This window comes from Dromaius novaehollandiae, chromosome 1 (assembly GCF_036370855.1).
Source record: "Dromaius novaehollandiae isolate bDroNov1 chromosome 1, bDroNov1.hap1, whole genome shotgun sequence".
Taxonomy (NCBI): domain Eukaryota; kingdom Metazoa; phylum Chordata; class Aves; order Casuariiformes; family Dromaiidae; genus Dromaius; species Dromaius novaehollandiae.
The window spans coordinates 61,005,875-61,025,742 of NC_088098.1; the positions used below are offsets into that span (position 1 = coordinate 61,005,875).

The 19,868-nt window shown below is 43.2% G+C and overlaps 1 protein-coding gene across 2 annotated transcripts in view; it reads left to right on the forward strand.

Annotated features, from left to right (window-relative positions):
• CREB3L2 (cAMP responsive element binding protein 3 like 2) overlaps positions 1-19,868 on the forward strand; it is an 84,354-nt gene that overhangs the window by 40,155 nt on the left and 24,331 nt on the right. For both annotated transcript variants that reach the window (XM_026119739.2, XM_064514306.1), the window contains exons 2-3: positions 3,155-3,371; positions 18,667-18,833. In XM_026119739.2, coding sequence (XP_025975524.1) covers positions 3,155-3,371; positions 18,667-18,833 — 384 coding nt within the window. The remainder of the gene's footprint in view (positions 1-3,154; positions 3,372-18,666; positions 18,834-19,868) is intronic.

A 19,868-nucleotide genomic window follows, 5' to 3' on the forward strand; every position in this document is an offset into this window, starting at 1 on the left:
ATGTGCTTTGCAAAGAGGTAGGGGAGCAGTTCAGGTGGAAACTCAGAGGACACCTTGCTGCTCTCTGAAAGTTTCTGCTGTAAATGCTGCTGAAATGCCTTCTCTTTTTTAATTCTCTAGGAAGATGGAACAGCTTTTAATGACACAATTGTTTTCTTAGGAAAAAAAAAACAAAGCAAGCTTGCTTTAAGTGCTAACGGAGGCAGAGACGTTGTATAAGATTTAAAAGATTCTTGTAACTCAAGAGGTATTGTTTTTGTAATGGTTGAGTGAGGAGAAGTCCAGACCCCTAAAACTGTCTTTATTCCCCACATCCGGCAGTTGCACAGTCTAGCCTGTGGCAACTGCTTGAGACTTCCCTATTGGCCAGTGTCCTGGGTTATATCCCAGGCCCTTAAGAACAAGATTTATAAAATGGTAATAACTACAGAGGACCATTTAAAAAATCATCAACCGTTTATTTACTGTCAGGCACTTGCATTGTGAATGCAATTTCTTTTCTTCCTCACAGCTTGTTGCTTGTCAACTTTGCAGCTGCATGTGAAAAGGAAAAAGCCCAAATGACGATGAATGTGGTAAACTCCCTTCCCTATGCCAAGGTTCTCTTTCTCTCTGTTCTGGGGAAGTTGAATACTTGCTTCCTTCTTTGTTTTTCCTGGGTTGGTTTTAGAAAAATTCCTCATTCAGAAGAAGAAAAAAATTATCTAGCTTAATATCAAATTTGAAACCAGTAGAAGTAGTAAAATAGCAATTGATACAAATTTCTTGATATCGAAGTAGCAGTATGCAGAAGGCTAATAGAGTTTTGTGAAGTTACCAAAAGTAGCCAAGTGTACTGGGGTCATTTTGTCTTTCAGTTCATTCTGTTAATTTAGAATATCTAAATAGCTTCAGACCAACCTGACTCTTAGGTATGATACTTTCAAAGCTGACATCCTCAGAGTAGATGGTGCTGGTGATACTGTAGCTGTCTTGAAACCAATGTGCAAATATTGTAGCAGTCCTATTTCTGCATCTTGCTATGAATGAATGCAGGCAAGAATTAGGAAGAGGAAAATGTTCTAGCCAGGTTTAGGAAAAAAAATGCAAAGAAATATAATTGACCCTAGCCATAAGCCTGAATGAAAAGAAGCGTGGAGACTGTATGGAAAATTTTCCCTCCAAGAGAGGCACTCCTTTTTGTAGGTTCATTCTTGCTTTTTATCATGCTGTTAGTTGGGAAACATTTCTGTCCCTGGTTGCACTTTGATAGCTGCTGTCCCTGTCTTAGTCAGAGTGTCTTTATTGGTGCGCGAGGGTATTCAATTAATTTTGAACTTCCTTTCTCTTTCCTTTTTGGGCAGTAGGGAATTGTAGCTTATACATTTACCCTTGCAGATGTTGGGAAGCAGCCCTGAATGTGAAGCACTAGTGAGTCCTTGAACACTGAAACTAAAGCAAACAAGGGTTTCTAAGGTGGTCATGACCCTCATTCTCAGTCATCTGAGAGCTTGTTTAGTAGTGTTATCATTCATGGCAAGTAAATATGAGAAAAGGCATCTGTTTGGCCATTTGTAAAGGCTTTACTTCAGGTAGCTTACTATTCCAGGGTAGTAACTGGAGTCCTCTTTTTATTGCCTTACGTTTAGTAAATACTTTCTTCTCCCGAGTGTCTGTCAGAGTTGTCTGAGGCCTTATTAGTTTTGCATGAAGGCCCAGTTAGCATTGATGAACATCTTGGAAGAGGTGCTGTACGTCTGCAAACTTCTTGGGTCCTCTGGGAGAGCTGGCTGTGCTCAGTGTCTTCCAGCATCAGACTTCGAGGTTACAGGTGGTGCTGCCGGAGCTAAGAAATGCGTGTGCATGGGCGTATGGCCACACTGCTTCCCTCACTGATTTATATAATAATGACTAGTTTAATTCTTTAAGTTTAATGCTAAACTAAATTTAGTCTACAGGAAGACAAATCTTGAATGTCAGTGTTTTGTTTCTGCAAGAGAGAGCAAAGCAAAGAGCCAAAATCAATACTGCCTGCAAAAACAGCAAATAAAACAGACTTGGACTTTCATAGTAGTCGTGCCCCAATTGACAAAGACTCCTATATAAGATGGTAGATAATGCCTGATTGTTTGGAAAAGCTAGTTACACTTCATTGTACAAATATTTTTGTGCAAAAATAGAATTCTTTGTGTGAATGAGACAAGAAGAAATTATTATGTTTTTCTAGGAATGGCTTTTCTAGCAATGCAGTTCCTTGGTCTGTCAAAGATGTAGAGTCTTCTGACATTTGAAATGAATAGAACCAGAGCTGCAAAGTTTTTGGCTGTTGCTGGGAATGGAATTGGAGTCTCAAGGAAGTAGATCAACAGATTTGATTTGGGCTCATTTTGAATAAGAAAAGAATGCAAGTTTCCTGGTGAATGCAGCCATATCATGCGCTGTCAGTGTAATGTGTTCAGTGTAGTAGATAAGGTGGTAACTGGTGTTGGCCATCAGGAGCTGCAGCTGTACAGTTTAGAAGCTGTATGTGGGCTCTAGTCTGGATTACTACTTCAAAAATAAATACATGTATCAGCCAGGAAATCAAATTTATACCAAATGCGTTAATTGCTTGGCTGAGGGCATCTATGGACCGTTTTCCTAGAACATGCTGTATGTTCGGTGCAGCTACAATTGCCACACTTAGTGGCAGGGAGTTTATATCTGAGTATTTGTTTCCTTTTTCTTCTCTTAGTGCCCCAGTGAACATGTAACCTAATATATCCTATTTCACGCACAGAATGTTCTGACAATAAACCATGCCGGATTTTTCACGCTGTCTGGCTCAAATGCACTTTCCCATTAATGGTGACTTGCTGTAGTGAGTATCTTTGGAAGAAAAAAGGATGCTGCTTCAGAACATGGCTACCATGCTTTTATGTTCTGTTTTCATTGCAAGCTAATCATAGGCTCTTCTGTTTTAATGTATGCCTCTGAGAGGACTTTTGTTCCAGCTGCAACTCTTCAGCTTGAAGCAGTGATTGGAGCAGGAGGCCATTAGGCAGGGCTGGTGGATCCTGCTGCTGACTGGCACGGGGGCCTGGTACACGTACTGGAATTGTTTTGATCAATGCTCTCCTGTTGTTGGCATGACAGACGGACAAAGAGATAAGTTTTTTTCCTTTTACCTCCACAGCACTTCACAGAGTTCCTGGATGAGTTTTCACCAGATGTCCTAGGCCAGCTCTTGAATGATCCTTTCTTATCTGAGAAGAATGAAATAATGGAAGTGGAATTGTCTCCGGCTTCCCCAGCACCTCTCATCCAGGCAGAGCACAGCTATTCCTTGTGTGGGGACTCTCGGCCCCAATCTCCCCTGACCCACATCTCGACCGATGACAACTTCAATGAAGGTAGTAGTGATGTGTGCGAAGTTGATGTTGATTTACCGAGTTCTTTTTTGTTTGTCGTGGATTAATGAAGTGTTGCTAGTATGGTGGTGATACACTGAGGATACATGTGAGTATCTGTGCTAGTTGAAATACCTATAATGAAATTGCAGAAAGGATTTGTTTATTCACAGTGTCTGCAGACTTAAAGTAAAGACGTTTGTCAATTGACAGGGGAATTGCACTCGGCAAAAGTTACTGATTTTGCACTGTTAACATTTTGAATTAAAAGTAAAATGTTTGTCAAAAAGAAATGAGAGAAGGGCAAGAAATGTACTTGTTTCAATGTACTCAAAATCTGTGGTTAAGGTAAGTGGACACTCACAAACCAGATTAGTCAAATGAGAACCACCATGAAGTTTGCATACTGGAGCACATGACACAGAAGGAAAGGGTGTGAATGTGGGGTTTGTTCAGCCTTCAGAAGAAAAAGTAGATTGGAGATCTTATTGCTGTCTACAGCTATCTGATGAGAGGTGCACAGTGGTAGCACAAGAGGCAATGGACACAGTAAATAGCAACAAGGGAAATTCCAAGTGGATGTTAGGGAAAACTTTTTCACCATGAGAGCAGTCAAACATTTGAACAAATGTCCAGAGAGGCCGTGAAGTCTCCATCCTTGGAAATATTCAAAACTCACCTGGACAAGACCCTGAGCAACCTGGTCTAAGTTGATCTTGCTTTGAGCAAGGCATTGGGCAAGATGATCTCCAGAGGTCCCTTCCAACTTGCATCATTTTAGATTTATATCCAAAAAAATTTTAACTACAGTTATTTTTCAGTAGTAAGTATCTGGACCTTTTGGGTATCCCCAAATGAAAGGCGGGTAGTTTTATTTATATTTGTAAATACACATATAGGAATACAACTTCAGGTGGCCTCGGTTTTAAAACCTGTCTTGCTGAAATCTTGTTTTTTTTTTTCCCTCTTAAGAAAAAAAGAAAGCAAACAATTTAAAAAAAAGTCCATCAAGAAGCCATTGTGATTTTGTAAAGACATCATAGCTGCAACTCCATGGATTCTATGGTTGTGGGAAATGGTGATGCATAGAAAATGTTGAACACCAACAGCATTTTTAGCAGTTATTTTTATAACTGCTGAACTAAAGATCTGGGGGAAAAAAAGAGAGATACGAGAATGGTGGGTAGAAGGGATCCAACCTGCTTGTTCTGGTGTGAAGATGCCTGCTGGCAGGAAGGGGAGTTCAAGTAATAAACTAGCAGTTGGTTTAAGAGCAAGACCATGAATAACTGGTAACCATTAGAAGAAATCTCATGACTTTCACTCCTTATTATCAGTTTGTGTGTTCGAGACTAGCTTTAAAGTGAAAAGCAGTAGCATGGTAAGCTGCAACATAATAAGGGAGAGAGAGAGATTAGTGTTTATGTCTAAGCATGAACAAACTAAGCTATTTATGAAGATCCACCGGCACATGAGTTTCCAGCAGCTGAAAGTTTTGTAGTCCAAAACGCTCTCTTAAAACACGATGAGGCCTGTTAGACATTTTAGAAGTTTGCCTGTGTTTCACTGAGGACAACTAATAAAACCTGTGAGGAGGCTTTTCAGAGTGACACAGGGTTTTTGGAGATGATCTGGAAATATCATCTGTTTAAAGCCTTCCCTTTTTCATTTATGTTTCCAAGCTGCTTTATGTGAACATCTTTAAATTAATGCATACAGGAGATAGGAACAGTACTGTGGCAGGAGGACAAGCAGAAGAAACTTCAGATAGAGAGCTTGCTTGCGTCCTTACCTATTGGAAGTTAATAGGGATAACTTTCAAACTAGTCTAAAAGTGAGGGAGCCTCCTTCGGGGAAAAGTCCTGAAGAAATTCATATTGCTGAGGCCACTGGGTAATTAATAGAGCTCTAGTCAGATGATGTTTTTAAAAGCCAAGAAACAGTTACAAGTGGGTTTAAAAACAGGAAACGAATGGAAAGCATTTAATCGTCAGTTCATTCTACAGAATGTTTCATAATAGAGGAGGAGGAGTTGTTCTTGTTTTTTGGCATTCTAGTTTATTTAATCTTAACATTGGAATCTCTCTCATGACCTTTAAGTACCTATTGGCTTCAAAACAGCAAAGCTCAGAGAGGGGAATACTTGAGGAGATCATAGTGTTACAGTTAACTTGGCAGCCTGATATATATCCAAAGGCATCATCTTGGTGATTTTTCAATTCTTGAGTCCGTAAGAGAGAGAGGGGGGAATTTCGAGGGTGGCAGCACTGCAGGGTTTGACATTAAAGATTAAAAGTGTCTCTGTTGTCAAATAGTGGAGGTAGATGGTGCTCTTGACAATGCCAGTGAACTCCAATCCATGTTGGAGTTCAAGGACAGCTACTGAGAGCGCCAGTGTCCTGGGGGCAGGAGGTGTAGGGTCTGGAGAGTGAGGTCCATGTGCTCCTGTGCTGCCTGGAGAGCTGGGGATACATCTGTAGAGTGAAGGGTTGGGGGGGAGTTGAGAGGTAAGGCTGACTGAGAGGCCGATATGAAGAATGTGCAAAAAAAATTCACGTGCTCCAAACACTGCCCCACTGAGCGGATTGCTGAACTCCTCCTGCCGTTGCGCTTTCATGATTTCCCACGGTGAGGCGTTGCGCTCCCACTGCCATGGGGTGAAGCCCTGCGGCAGGGGAGATCGAAGCAGGGTAATGAGACTGCTTATATGTGGGGCTTGCATGCGTGCGTAAGTGCTCTCTGTGAACGCACACACCTCAGGTCGGCAGCAGGGAGAAAATGGCACGGTACAGTCAAACCGGGTTTGGATGCTATTTTAGAGCTTAGCTTTGAGAAGGCGCCTGTTACGGTCCTTATGAGAGCCCTTATGGAAGCAGTAGTTCTATTAATGTGGCCTGAAGCTACCAGCTCCTTTTAGCAAAGGTAACTTTTAAAGTTAAGTGCAATGCTGTAATGTATATTTAGATGTAAACTAGCTTTCTGTGTCATTTTTATCCAGTTGCTTTTAACTCGGCGTGTTTTAATTATGTAACGCTAATCTGCCGCTCAGCATTCAGTTACCGTTTCTGCATCGAGAGTGGGCAGGTGCCTGCCAAATCCTGTGCTGGAGGCCCCCGACCTCCTGGTGAGTCACGGCGCGGGTGAATCATTAAGCATAACATTGCTGTTGGAGGGGAGGACACCTGCATAAAAGGCACGCTGGGGGCCGGCGCGCTGGAGAGGATAAGCAGCGGTGGGGGAAGGGGATTGTTCCACGCAGATCTCATTTCCTAAAGGGTAGCGTTGCCTGTCTTCTTTAAAAATAGTCTTTAAAATTGCCATTTATTTCCATAGCAACAGGTCGTAATTCAGTGTCATTAGAGATCGTGCGGTTGTAGGCGAGGGGTGGGCAGGGAGGATGAGGGCCTTGTGCGTACCCCACAAAAAGGTAAAATTGGAGGCTGGGTAGTGTGTGCTGAACATCTGCAGGAGCAGCCCTGTGGGGCACGTGGGTTGTCCTAGCGGCAGGTGTGCCGGCCCGGAGCTTCTGACCTATCCTGGTCGGAGTAGGGTCCCTGCCAGATGTGGCATCCCGATAACCAGGGGACTTGCTGAATTGCTCCAGCCTTCGACCTCACACGCACAGCACTAGATTTGGTGTGCTTGGACCAAACTGACCTCACGTCACACTGCTCGGTTACCTATCTTCTCCCTTCTCTTTTAAATCAATGCATGCCTGTTCTAGGAAGAAATTAGTCACATTTCAGAAATGTGTGTTAGTTAAATAGCACCCAACTTCTGTAATGGTTTTCATCTCTATATTTCCAAATTAGTGGCAGAATTGGGATCGCAGAGGCCCAGGTTACAATGAAGTTGAGCAAAAGGTCATTCTTCTTTGGTGAATGATTTTCAAAACAGGTTTAAGCCACTGAATATTAATTTCTGTCCCCCCCCCACACTGCCAGCACTCTGAGAACCTTACTGAAAAATTTTTTTTAATGTTTCCTTTCAGTCATTATGGTTGAATGAATAATTTCTCTGACTCTGTAAGTGCGTTCTTACTGCCTCTTACGGAGGACCAATAAACTTCTGGTATGAGCCATTCTCAGTTGGCCCAGTAACATAGCTATTACAGGTTTGTTTGTTTGTTTGTTTTTTCCTACAGTCATCAAACTGACCTATTGATATAATTAAAAATCTTATGTAAAGAGGTAAAAAGTACGAGGAGTGCAAAGTCTGGCCAACACATAATCCTGTGTTTAACTCTTTCAAGTAGCCCTGTTGACCTCAAGGTGAGAGCACATTTAAGTGTTCATAAGGTCAAGGTGCTAACACTGGTTTTTCCTAGTTATTGGTTCTTCTGAATTCATTCTATTAAGAGGATTTTTCTAGCTTAATGGAGAAGACCTTTTCTGTATATTCACAAGCTAATGTTAAAGCATATGTTCGCTGAAGGTGCCAGTTCCTAAATCTCTAGTTTATGAAAGCAGTGACTAGTATAACTATTTTAAAGCAGATGTGTGGAAGACATCTGGTATCTAGTTGCTTTTTCAGAGAATCTATTCTTATATTCTGTTTTGCATAAAATAGTAAGACTAAGGCTACTTTAGAGAGTTATTTATACCTCTGACCTGCATGCTTACGGTTTGCTGACCATATGCTTTTGCATGCCTGAATTGGCAAACGAGATCCAGCCTGGGGAGGGATACAGGCTGTAACATAAAAAGGGAGGCTGTGCCCTGGGTACCGATGAGCTGCACCAGTTGCGCAGTGGCTTCTCTCACAGCTGGTTTCCAGTTGTGAGCCTTGTGTTTTAAGAGACAACTGCAGAGTAGCTATGAATAAGTGTTGTGGGTAATTGTGAAGCGGTAGATGCTTCTGAGACGGAGATGAAAAAGCTGGGAGGAGAGGCAGAGAATAAGGATGCTGGATAATGGTGAAGTCTTGCTGCAGATCAGTCTTTTGGGGCACAGATTCCCTTGTGAGAAGTAAAGAGTTAGGGAAAAATCCTTTATTTTCTCTTACAGTTGGTCTTTTTTTTTTCTTCAGTCTTCCTGTCTCTGCCACCTTTTGGAAAGGGAGGGCTGTGGGTCAGACAACCGGGAGCGAGGCGAGACGTGGGTTTCACTAGTGGCTCTCTGATTAGCCTCCTGCATGACTTGGGATGAGAATGTAGGGTCCTCCTTGCCCTCTTACCCTTTGCCTTGTCTACGGTGGGCACACACTCCTTAGGACAGTGACTGCCCCTTGTTTGGGATGTGTGAGATCTGTAGATGAAAACTGAGCACAAGAAATATGAAGGGGCTGGCGTGCAGCAGGAACCTGGAGGCAGAGGGCTGCAGCATCTGCGTGGAGCTTTTCATCCTCTGGGACCAGCTAAATTGACATGTTTTATTTTGTGAGCCTCGCAGAGGTGAGGCAGTGGGCAGCCGAGTAGTCATTTCTATGACTTCTCTCCTCAAATTGTGGCCAGGTGTCTGGGTGCGCTCATTTCCCAGTCCCCTGAGGGCTGTGTGTTGGAGACTCATCTTCGTCCCCACCTGCCTTCCTCTTCGTGCTTTGGTGCTCAGGAATGCTTTGAAGTTACTCTTGGATTTGAAGCAGCTTGCCTTGGCTAGAGGCTTGACACAGTGATTGCTGCAGAAATGATATGTTTCTGTTATATGCTTAGCTGTGCCGAACTGGGGCCAGCCCCAGAATATAACTTGTATTATTGCTTTTTTTCTTTTTTCTTCCAGTTCCTGAGGTTGTTATCCCGTAACATGCTTTTAAAACCTAAGCTTCCTTTTAAGCTTCAGCTCCATCTCTCTATATGGTTTGCAAAAAGAAAAATCACTGTATATGGCTCCCATTTCTCCAGTGCAAATAGCCCTTCAACAACAAATCCAGACCTTCTGCCAGACAGTGCTCTGTGCAGGGAAATGCTTGCTTATATATAGAGTCTACATGCAGTAATGTGTCATGTAGTGTCTTCTTATGTAGAGACCTGTGGGTTCAAGGCTCAAGGTGGTCTGCGTACATCCTCAATATATGTGTGCGTGTGTGTATGTGTAAAAATACACACACACACACACACACACACACACACACACACACGGATTGTCCTCCTGTCCATTTTTCTTTAAATACTGGGTGAAGGAGATGTAAATAATGAAGATGGAACACCGTCTGCACTGACTTTGTCCAGTCCCATTAGAGCAAAATCTTTGAAAAGATGCTATCAGAATCATACTGATTGTTTTTGCCAGTACATGCCAATGTAACATTTCTCCTGTGTGGGTTTTTGTTTATTTATTTAAGAATCAGGGAGAAAGCCGTTTGGTGATGATAGCCTGTCTTTGAGTGATTTTATGTGAAAGGCTAGCAATCAGTCTTTGTTAACTTCAGAATTTGCAGTTGTGTTAGTTTATAGATTTTAAAGGATGAAAAGACTTTTGACCTTTTGTATGTCAGAAGTCACAAATCTCAGTAGATCACCCTGAATCAAGCCTATAATTTCTACTTGGGCGGCAGTGTCTCTGAAAAAGTGTTTTGATTTAGAGGTGGGCATGTTGGTGATTATTTATCCTTACTGTTAATAATTGACACCTTTATTTGCAGTGAGACCCTTCTTTAGCTTCCAATTCCAGATATGAGGTCTCTTTAATGGCTTTTTTCCTGCTGCAGTAAAGAGCCATCTGCTTTCAGAAACCTCCCTCCCCAGGTATTTTGTAGCTTATGATTAAGTTCCCTCTTGATTTCTGCTTGGATACAGTTTAAAAGAACTGAGTTGCTTTGGTGTTTCCCTATATGGCATCCCTTCTAGACACCAAGCTTTCTTGCAGCTCCTTTCTAAACCTTTTGAAAACTTTGTGCAGAGTGAACACAGGAGCTGATTTCCCAGGAATAGTTCTGCTAATGATGAATATTTGGGGAACACTCCTCCCACTTCCCGTTCTGCTGTTTCGGGAAGCGGTGATCTCATTCGTCATGTTGCACTGGGAGTTCATGTTCGCCTAGTTATCTGCCGTGAGCATCAAGTCCTTTTAACGTGCGTCAAAGCCTGACTGCAGCTGTAATGTGGATAGGTCTTCACAGCACCCACGTGGGGTGTGGGGAGAAAAATTCAGAAGGATGAGAGAGAACCATTTTAGTTGAACGTAATGTTTCTGTGGATAATTTTCACATATCTTAAAAAAAAAATCATAACCTTTTATAGGGCTTTTTATAGTCTCAAGTGTTGAGGCTGTAAATCCAAGTTAACACCTCCATGCCTCTTGCCACTATATCAAATGCTTTTTCTCTTTCTTCATAAACTGACCTGCCTGTCAGTACAAACTGTACTTTGCTTGGAAAAAAGAGGGGGAAGCCTACACATGAGTTGCAGTGATTGGAAGGCCTGAATTTCTCCTCTTTTATCGCGGTTTCTGGTTCTCCGAGTAGTTTCTTGTCAGGCAGCAACTGATCTATGGAGGCAAAGAAAGCTCCTTTTTGAAACATCGGTTCTGTGACTGAGGCAGGGGTGCTTGCCTCTGTTTCAGCATGTGACTCCTGCATACGTAAAAGGTGATGCTATAAAAATCACTTTCTTTTTTTTCTCCCCCCCTCTAAGCAAAATAATTAAAAACATCAAGTTTTATCCTAGCTGACAGCTGTACTTGGGTAAGGTCTCAACCTGAAGAAGGACTAAACAGGAGTCTGTGACCCTGTGATGTTTCCGAACTGGGTTTGTGAGAGAAGATGATTCTGAAAAAAACTGTCAAATTCTCCACAGAAAGGGGGCATTGACTCTGCTTCATTTAGGTATGGGAGGAACAATGTTTCCCTGTTTCTATCTCGCTACCTTGGATGATGATGATAAAAATAATGTGTTAGTTTTAGATGGATTCTGTGCCGCTAAAAGGGGAAAGACAGGTACGACTGGCGATCCTTTGTTAGCAGAAAGGCTACTTTTGCTGTGTGTTGTGATGGCTGTATATCACTGTCACTCATCTTTTTTCCCTTTATTTAATTTTCCCTTCCTGGCAGTTTAAAAAGGACCCCAGTGTTTAGTAGTCAGACAGTACCCTCTTTGTCAAGCTGGCTCCAAGGGCTTGGGTTTCATTATTTGCGGTGGTGGCGGCGGGAGTGTGTGCGTGTGCGGGGAGGGGGGCATGCCATCTGGAAATCTGTAAAAAGAAGCTGTTTGACGATGAATGCAGGCTCTCACCTCGAGGAGGAGAGGTGGGGTGGCGGCAGAGTTTTACGTTTCAGGCACGATAAAGGGGGCTTCTGTCTGCCCGTGGGTGTTACGTGCAGCCTGCGAGCGCAGAGCTGGGCACCGGGGACCGTGCAAGACCAGGAGGGAGACAAGGAAGCGGTTATTTCTCCAGAAATGGCCAGCTTGCCTTTCAGAGGCTGGAGGAGGCTCAGGCTGCTGAGCTGTGGATGTCATACTTTCCTGCAAGTGGCACGTCCAGCACCGTGCCCATCATCTTTAAGAGAGCAGAGGCTCTTCTCAGCTCACGGTGGGGTATTTCTTCCAAAGGGGCGAGCAAGGAGCCAGTTCCCCTGCAGCAAAGTTGTGAGCCTCTTACCGGAGGCATTTCCCTCCTGCTGTTAGTCGGTTTCCAGTTTGCAGTATTTCTCTGTGCTGTAGACCCTCGCGGGGGTCCTTGGATCATGCCACAAGCCATGTGAGGGACAGTGACCTCCACGGTAGGGTCCGGGCAAGGGCCGAGCGCTTGTCCAAAGTACAGCTTTGCAAACGTGGGCGTTTGTGAGTTGAAGTACCATCTCTGATTCAGAGCATCTCATTGAAACGTGGCGAGCAGAGCCTGAGCCTGCCTGCCGCTGCACGTGGCGCGGCTGTCCAGGAAGTGGACGCGTGGACGTCGGGGCCTGGGATTAGACACGGAGCGCAAGCTGGCTGTGCTAACAGCTTTAAGGGGTGAAGGAAAGGCGTTCTCTGGAAGACAAGCCCTGTGTCTCCCAGCCCAGCAGTTCATGGTGGCAGTATAGGGTCTGTCACAGAGCAAAAGGAGCCCTATTTCTAAAATCCATGATGTAGCCAAAGAGGCAGATTATTTAGATATGCTTGGTTGAAGGAGAGTTTGAATCATTAGAGAAGTTCTTGAAGTACCTTGTCCAGAGGTGACTCTTCTGATACCTCTGCATGTCACTAGGATTCGTAGTCTCTTGTTGCCTCCTTAGGTTCCCTGATTTGTCTTTCTCCAGCTACCTGTTTTATCTGCTGCTGGGACGGTGAACTTTGCGGGGGCAGTGACTGTCGTTGCATTCTGTACCGGCCCAGTGCAGAATGCTCTGGCTCTGAGGTGTTGCTATGGTGAGATGAAGATATCCCTGAATGCTTTTATAAGTTACGCTCGCAGGCTTATTTTTGATGACATGCACTGCATACATCTGTTTTCTGTGTGATTATAATCTAGCATGGCGGTGGGGGTTGGTTTTTTTGTTGTTTTGTTTTGTCTTTTGTTTTATTTCTTTCATTTCAAGGGTACATTCAGTAGCACGTCCTTCATGTGGGTGGGTTTGCCTAGTGGTGCTGTCTTTCTTTGTACTGCAGGAAAAGAAAGGTGAAAATTGCCTTGTCTCTGAATGGTTGCATTCTCTCTGCTTGAGCGAGGGGGAAAAAGATGTAGAGGGCATCTCTTAATTTCACCTGTTTAAATATACACAACAAGTTGCTGATGTAAATTGGCTATCTGTGCAAAAAGTGCATCCATTAAATTCTTTAATGAATAGTGCTGAGCTGCATAAGGGGAGTAAGCGAGATCTCTTTAGGTATTTTGTAAGCTCTGCTTCTCAGTGTGTCTGTAAGAGAGAGTGAAACTTGGTCAATATTGGAGAAATTCTTCCTTTTTTTTTTTCTACTGGAAGGGAGGTGGTGTGTTGGGTGGGATTGGAGAATTGGTCTTGAAAGAGCAAAGCATGATGTTTAGTAGAAGTAAATAATTTAAAAAATAGAAAGCAATACCATTTGGGAACTTGGACACTGTGAAGAAAGCTGTCAGTTTAAGTAAGCATTTTAGCTTTATTGTCCCCTTTTCCTCCCCTGCTTTCCCATATTATGGTGTGAAACAAGGAAAAAAAGCAAAATGTTGCATTCTTCAGAGAAATATGAGTATCCCAGAAAGCCGCACATTGTACACATAAGAGACTGTTTATATATGTAAGTGCTTTGTAGTGAACGCAGAAATAGATAACAATTCTGCCATAATTTGGTAGGCTCTTACAGCCTTTTAAGCAAATCTGAGTGTTAAAAGCAGTTCTGTCCCTTTCTCTGAGTTACCATTACGCAGTTTAAACCACAGCCTCAAATTTTTTTGTTCTGAGAAAAAGAAGAAACCTGTCTTCTTATTTCAACACCTGGCAGTTACATGAGAGGTCCATAGGAGAGTTTTGACCAATTTTCGCAGAAATGGGGCCTGATGCATACCTTTTTAGCAAAGCATGAAAATACCAACTGTGGTTTGCTGTTTTTTGTTTTCCCTCCCTCTCCAATTCCAGGTGGAAAGAAGGTGGAAGATGCATGCTAAACAAGAGCAGAGGAGAAGGGAGGCAAGTTTAATGACAAAAGCAGCACATAAAAGCCATTCAGATAAATGTAATTTTGGTCTTGGCCACAGAAAATCTTAGATACGTGTCACAAACTCTCCATTGTTGTGATGAATTGTATTTTTGGATGCTTGATTTGAAATTCTAACGTTTGACTTGCAGAAGCGCTAGATGCTGACAGCTGTACATTCAGATAAATGTAATTTTGGTCTTGGCCACAGCAAATCTTAGATACGTGTCACAAACTCTCCGTTGTTGTGATGAATTGTATTTTTGGATGCTTGATTTGAATTTCTAACGTTTGACTTGCAGAAGCGCTAGATGCTCACAGTTGTACCTGAACTGAATGCAAACTATATTTTGACGATGTAAAGTATAGCAGCAGTGCTAGATCATCTGAAAAGTCCAATTCAAGATGTCTCCAGTTGGCCATTTTAAGTTGCTGCATACCTTTTGGCCTTAATCTCTCCGTGGCTCAATTGAAACCCCAGAAGCACTGTGGAAAGAGGTTCATTCAGATTGGTGAAGCGTTTTGATTCCACACTAGCAGGGAGTTAAACAGCTCTGTAGGAGCAGAATTTGAATTGTCTATAGTAAAGGAGAAGTGAGGCAATGAGAATAACAGGACATGTTTTAGCTACTTGGTGGAGGGAGCCCCAGGCATGCTGCATGTTGGGTGAGGCACAGGTTTTGCAGACAAATTGTACGAACACATTATTATGACAAGTTCATTTTTTAAATGTATATAATGTGCAAAAGCACCCTGAATTAAACCTTTGCAGGTATTTCTTAATACCTGGGTGCTTTTCAGTGTTAATATATGTGCAGTTTAACAGCGCTAGTGCATTGTACGTACAAGCTCTAGCCACGATTATGCTAAGCACCGTGTGGACTGCTTCAGTGACACATTTGATAGTCCCCAAATGCCCAGTATTCATGAACTTGTGAAAGGGTAGGTGACGGGGAATATTTCTTATTTGAAGTATTGTTGCACAATAGAGCTCTGAAGGTCACAGGACATTTTGGCTGGTGAAGGGGGCTAGCAGCTAGTATCATTTGTATGACAGTGAACTTTGAAAGCCAGGGTTTCAAAGCCTGAGAAGAGATTTATTTATCTGTTTAGTTTGTAACAGCCAAGGTGGCCATCTCTAGGATGGTGATTTTCCTAGCCACTTGTATAAATCTCTTGTACAGGCTTTCTCTTCTTGTATATGAATCATTTGCAATGCCTTTTGTCCGACCTTGGCAATATAATATTGCCCTATTCATATCCATCTAGAATATAGTCACCAAGATCACTTTCTTACCCTGTTGTTTTGGACTCTCTCTCAATTCTCCTGCTGTTCTGCCTGAATCATGTCAATTATAAACTACTTGTCTTTGATTTCTAGACCCCACTCTTTCCATGTCATATCTCATTTGGTTTGGAGAAGTCACTTCTCTTCAGTGGGCCTTTTGGGCCAGTTTCCACTGCCTTTCATTTTAGTATTTTGTGTGCACCTTCTTGCTTGTTCTCATCCTACCGTAAAACCTGTCTCTTTGTTCTCCTTCAGACCACTCCATCAGAAATACTGTTGTCCTAAAGGGTGTGCTCTCCCTGTTGGTATGACCAATATTCTGTAGTCACCTTTATGTGTGTCTCCCCCTCCACTTTTTGCCTGAATGTGCCTGGTTTTGTGCAGCCTTCTCAAGGGGCTTGGGGCAAGGACTGTCACTTTATTCTGCTAGTACAGTGCCCGGCACAGTGGACTAAGGCTCTTACGGACTATTGTAAGAATAAATTAAAAATAATTTTAAAATAATGTCAACAGACTGTGCTCAGGAAGAAGAGGAAGAAGAGTGGGAAATGTTACTGTAGCTCTCTTGGAGTCCTATCTGGAAGAGATCCCCGGCGAGTTCAGAAACTCGAATGCATCCAAAGGAAAGAAAATCGTTGCGCAGCTCTGACTGTGATAGTGAATGTGTATCACTGGCTTGGGAAAGATGGGGAGAGGAGAGTGTCAGGGTGAGATTCAATCAACGCGTTGCTCCGTCCCTTCTTTTCATGGGCTTGTTCATCTAGAATGACAGCTGTCACCATGCATATATAAGAGGCAATGCCAAAAAAAGAGCTGGATGCAGTTCTTCAAAGTAATCTCAGTGTTAAATACAGCATGTTGCTATCTCTAAAACCATCCATAATCCCATGAACTGGTTAGACTGGCTTTAATGCCTAGAATAACTCGAAGTAGTGTGTGCAGATCTAAGTGGTGACGACAGGGTAATCAACAAAGTCGGCTTCCAGTGGAGTAAAATTATCAGTTGAAGGCTTGCATATCTTGCTCTGTTATAGCAGCTGAACCCTTGTGAGTCTGGGGATTAGAGATGATAAACATCCCGAAACACGGCCTTAGCGGTCATGCCGTGTTTCACTGGGCACCCATGACTAGCTTTCTGTTCTACTTGAATAATGATACAAATTTTGGAAAGTTCAGGGCTGAGTACTTGGTTTGCTGATAGCTCTTATTTGTGTGGAGTCTTCCCTCCCAAAGGGAATCTGAAGTAGATTACACATGATAGCATTGCCACAATATAGCTCAGCCCAAAGGTGAGGGAAGCAACAAGTGGAGGCACAGCACAACACAGTGCGGGGGAGGTTTTGGCAGAAGTTATCCAAACAAACTTTTGAAAGTTGCATTGCCAAGGGATTATGGGTTTGCAGGCAAAGATACCACTTTAAAGGTCTTATCTGAATGATCTATGCACAGCAAGCTAGAGGGAGTCCACTGATCTGAATATTTCATTGCAGTCAGTAGGGAGGGAACTGCGTTCTTGTGTTTGAGAGGGACAGGGAGGGTGGAAAGAGAGCAATGTCCTCTCCCCTGAGCTAATATTTAGACAATACTACCTCTTTTTTTGGTAAATACTTCTATTTTTGTATTTCTGTGTTTCCCAGAAAGCTTCAGGAGTAAGCCCTCCTGAAACTTAAATATGGTGCTTAGCCCTTGCTGTACTGTTGCTTGTTGTGGCAGAACTGGGCTTGCTGTTCTGAAGCTTCTGATTACAGGATATATATTTTCATTTTTAATTCCTTGGTGTGTCTTTGCTCAAATTACCTCTTTCCTTGCCAGCAGCGGAGGTTAAGTCCCACCGCAAAGTAATTACTAGCACTGGAGATGTACATACTTCTTCCCATCGCTCAGCCCCTAGCCAGTGCCTGTGTGCCGTATGTGCGTGTGGTCTTAACAGCAATAGACAGCAGAAGCGTGGAGGCTTGTCAGCTTGTTCTTGCTTTGGTTACCTGTTTGCAGCTGAACTCTGGTGACATCTCACCATCTCGATACGGTCAGATGTGCAAGGGTCCTTTTTCACCTTTCTAGACTGTTTGTGGCACCATGTGGCTGTGTTTCAGTGCCAAGTGAGGTGATTCTGCATGCTTCCTCCCATGGTATTGATGCAGCCTGCAGTTAATTCAAGGCTGTGTTGCTGTGCACTAGCCATACTTACGTTTGTGAATGTCCTTCCTCTCTGCTTTCATTGCATATATGAAGTAAATACCATGTTTAAAGGTAGGAAAGAGAGCACTGAAAGAGATCAACACTCTTCTCTTAAATATGTTTGTTCTTGGATTGCAACTGCTCGGTTTATGGAACGTGCCCCTCACAACTATTACCAAGGCATGACCGAGGATTGTGGTGTTCGCCACTGGAATGCAGTACAGCTGCTGTAGGGTACACTCGTACAGGAGAGAAGAAGGTCTTACACTGCTGAACTCTAGCAATAGGCTTGGGGTTTTTTTAAGGCAGAATTGCAACAGCCAAAACTCATCTGTGCATCTGCATGGTAAAAAATGGGCCTGTTAGCAACCTTGTGGAGCTATTTTAAACGTTGAATCTTTCCGAGTTCTTGTTCCTCTGTCCTATTTTAGACCCAGGAGAGCATCTCCCTTTTGGGCAAGCCAAACATCTGTCTCCTCAGTGGCTGTTTGATGAATGCAAATTGGGAGCAAACAGCTTACTGTACTCATGTTCTTCCAGTTCTTGATGGTACAAGACAAAGGCTTCATCTTTGTCCAGTGAAAAGCTGCACGACTTTCTGCTGATTAGTGATTGCAGTACGTGGGTCTTCGGGATAATTCTGCCAACACATGATGCAGTTTCATTGCTGCCAGTCAAAATATGCATCCTGTGCTGTGACTCCCAGATGCTCTGGGGAGGAAATTAGCGTGATCACCATGACACTGGTGCTCCTATGAAATCATCAAAGCCATTACCTTCTTTAATACTTAATGAATGAATCCTTGGGGGAAAAATCTTGAATTTGAGAGAGTGAAAAATCCTCTTTGTTCTTAAAAAGTATAATTAACCTTTCCAGCTATTTGACGATTGCAAGCAGTAGAAGGAGCAGAAGTCTGGCTAAATGCTGCCTCTGCAATGAGGAATAGAACTGAGACCGCAGGTATTAACGTGTGTAGAACATGGCTCCCAGGCTGCTTTATCCGATGGCTTGTTTAGTCTTGTTCTGCTACATGTTAGCAGCTTTTGGCAATGTACAGTGATTAGTGCTCTGTGTCTTTCCTCACTACTCCTCTCTGTGTCCTGAGGCTAGGATTAGGTTACAGCCCTGAAATGGCACGGTTGTCTGCCTTGACTGAGAGCTGGATGGTAAGGGCAGAGTTTTGCTGATAGACTGAAATGCCTTCTGTGTTTGTTTCCCTTCTCTGGAGGAGGGATGACATTATTTTCATTTGTATTCTGTCTGTCTCTGACCTAAACACGTGGTGTCCAATTTCCTTCCTTGGCAGGTGATCTGGAAAATGAGGAATGGTGTTTGGGTACCGAGCTGCCTCCACCTGCAGTAAAGACTGAGGCAGTGTTGTGCGAGACAGCAGGCCTTACTCCCTCTGTCAGTCTCACTGTCATGGCCACATCGCTGGAGGGAGAACAACCTGAACTACAGACTGATGGCATGGTACTTGCAGACTTTTTGTTCTCCTCCCTGCACAATTAGACGCAGATTCTCCTAAGGCTCAGCATACCAGCGTAGCCTCCTTGATGCCAATGCTTTTCAATTCAGGGTGCACACTGCAGTCTGCTTTAGCATTTCTTTATGTTTGCTGGTGGCCCACTACTGCTGTAAGAGCTTATGTTTCAAAAGACATGTCTGTATATTCAGGTATTAATTGCTGGATGCACAGCTTTCTCTTTTATGCTAGATGGTGCCAAAGCCAGAGGCTGATGTGTTTCTGAAAACATTTTGAGTCTCCTATGAACCAGTCCCACCGGGACTGACTAACCCATTTGTCCTGCTGAGTCTGTGACAAACTCAATGTCCTTACTAATGAGTTGCTTTAGTGCTGCTGCGCCTGCCCCTAATCAGAGTGAGACTCCTCATTTGAAATGACTGGAGAGTTTCGCTATTTGCCTACTATGTCACTTCTGCCAGATCTGTCAAGTTCTGATGTTTTGAACTGCTGCTGCTTCCAAACCAGCCTGCCTATTAAGGAACATTTGTGATGCCTTTCTGACCACAGCTGGAGCAGCCAGTGGGCTTTCACAAGGGCTTGGCTTGAATGTGTTTGGGCTAAAGAGGATAAACTGCAGCAGCTGATGGCTACCCAGAGCTCCTCATCAGTGGAGGAAAAAGTGTGACTGTTCTCAGTCCCCAGGGTATGGTATCAGGCTAGTCAGGGTGGAGTTAGGCTATGTTGACAATAAACATTCCCACTTGATTGTGGATCAGAAATATGTGCAACAGAAATAATTTTATGAGAAACTTAAAAAAAATGAAACATGACTTTCCCATAATCCTCTTGTAGTCTGAATATGCTGTCCCCAGTGTGTGATCTTGCAATAGGTTGGGATGTCATGATATTGCAAAGAGGGTATCTTGAGACTAACTGGTGGCTCACTGCCATTACATGGATTATTTACACAGGCTATTAAGAGAGATTTTGGCTGCACCAAGCATGCTGATGCCAGACTGACTTCCTCAGGCCTGTGACTG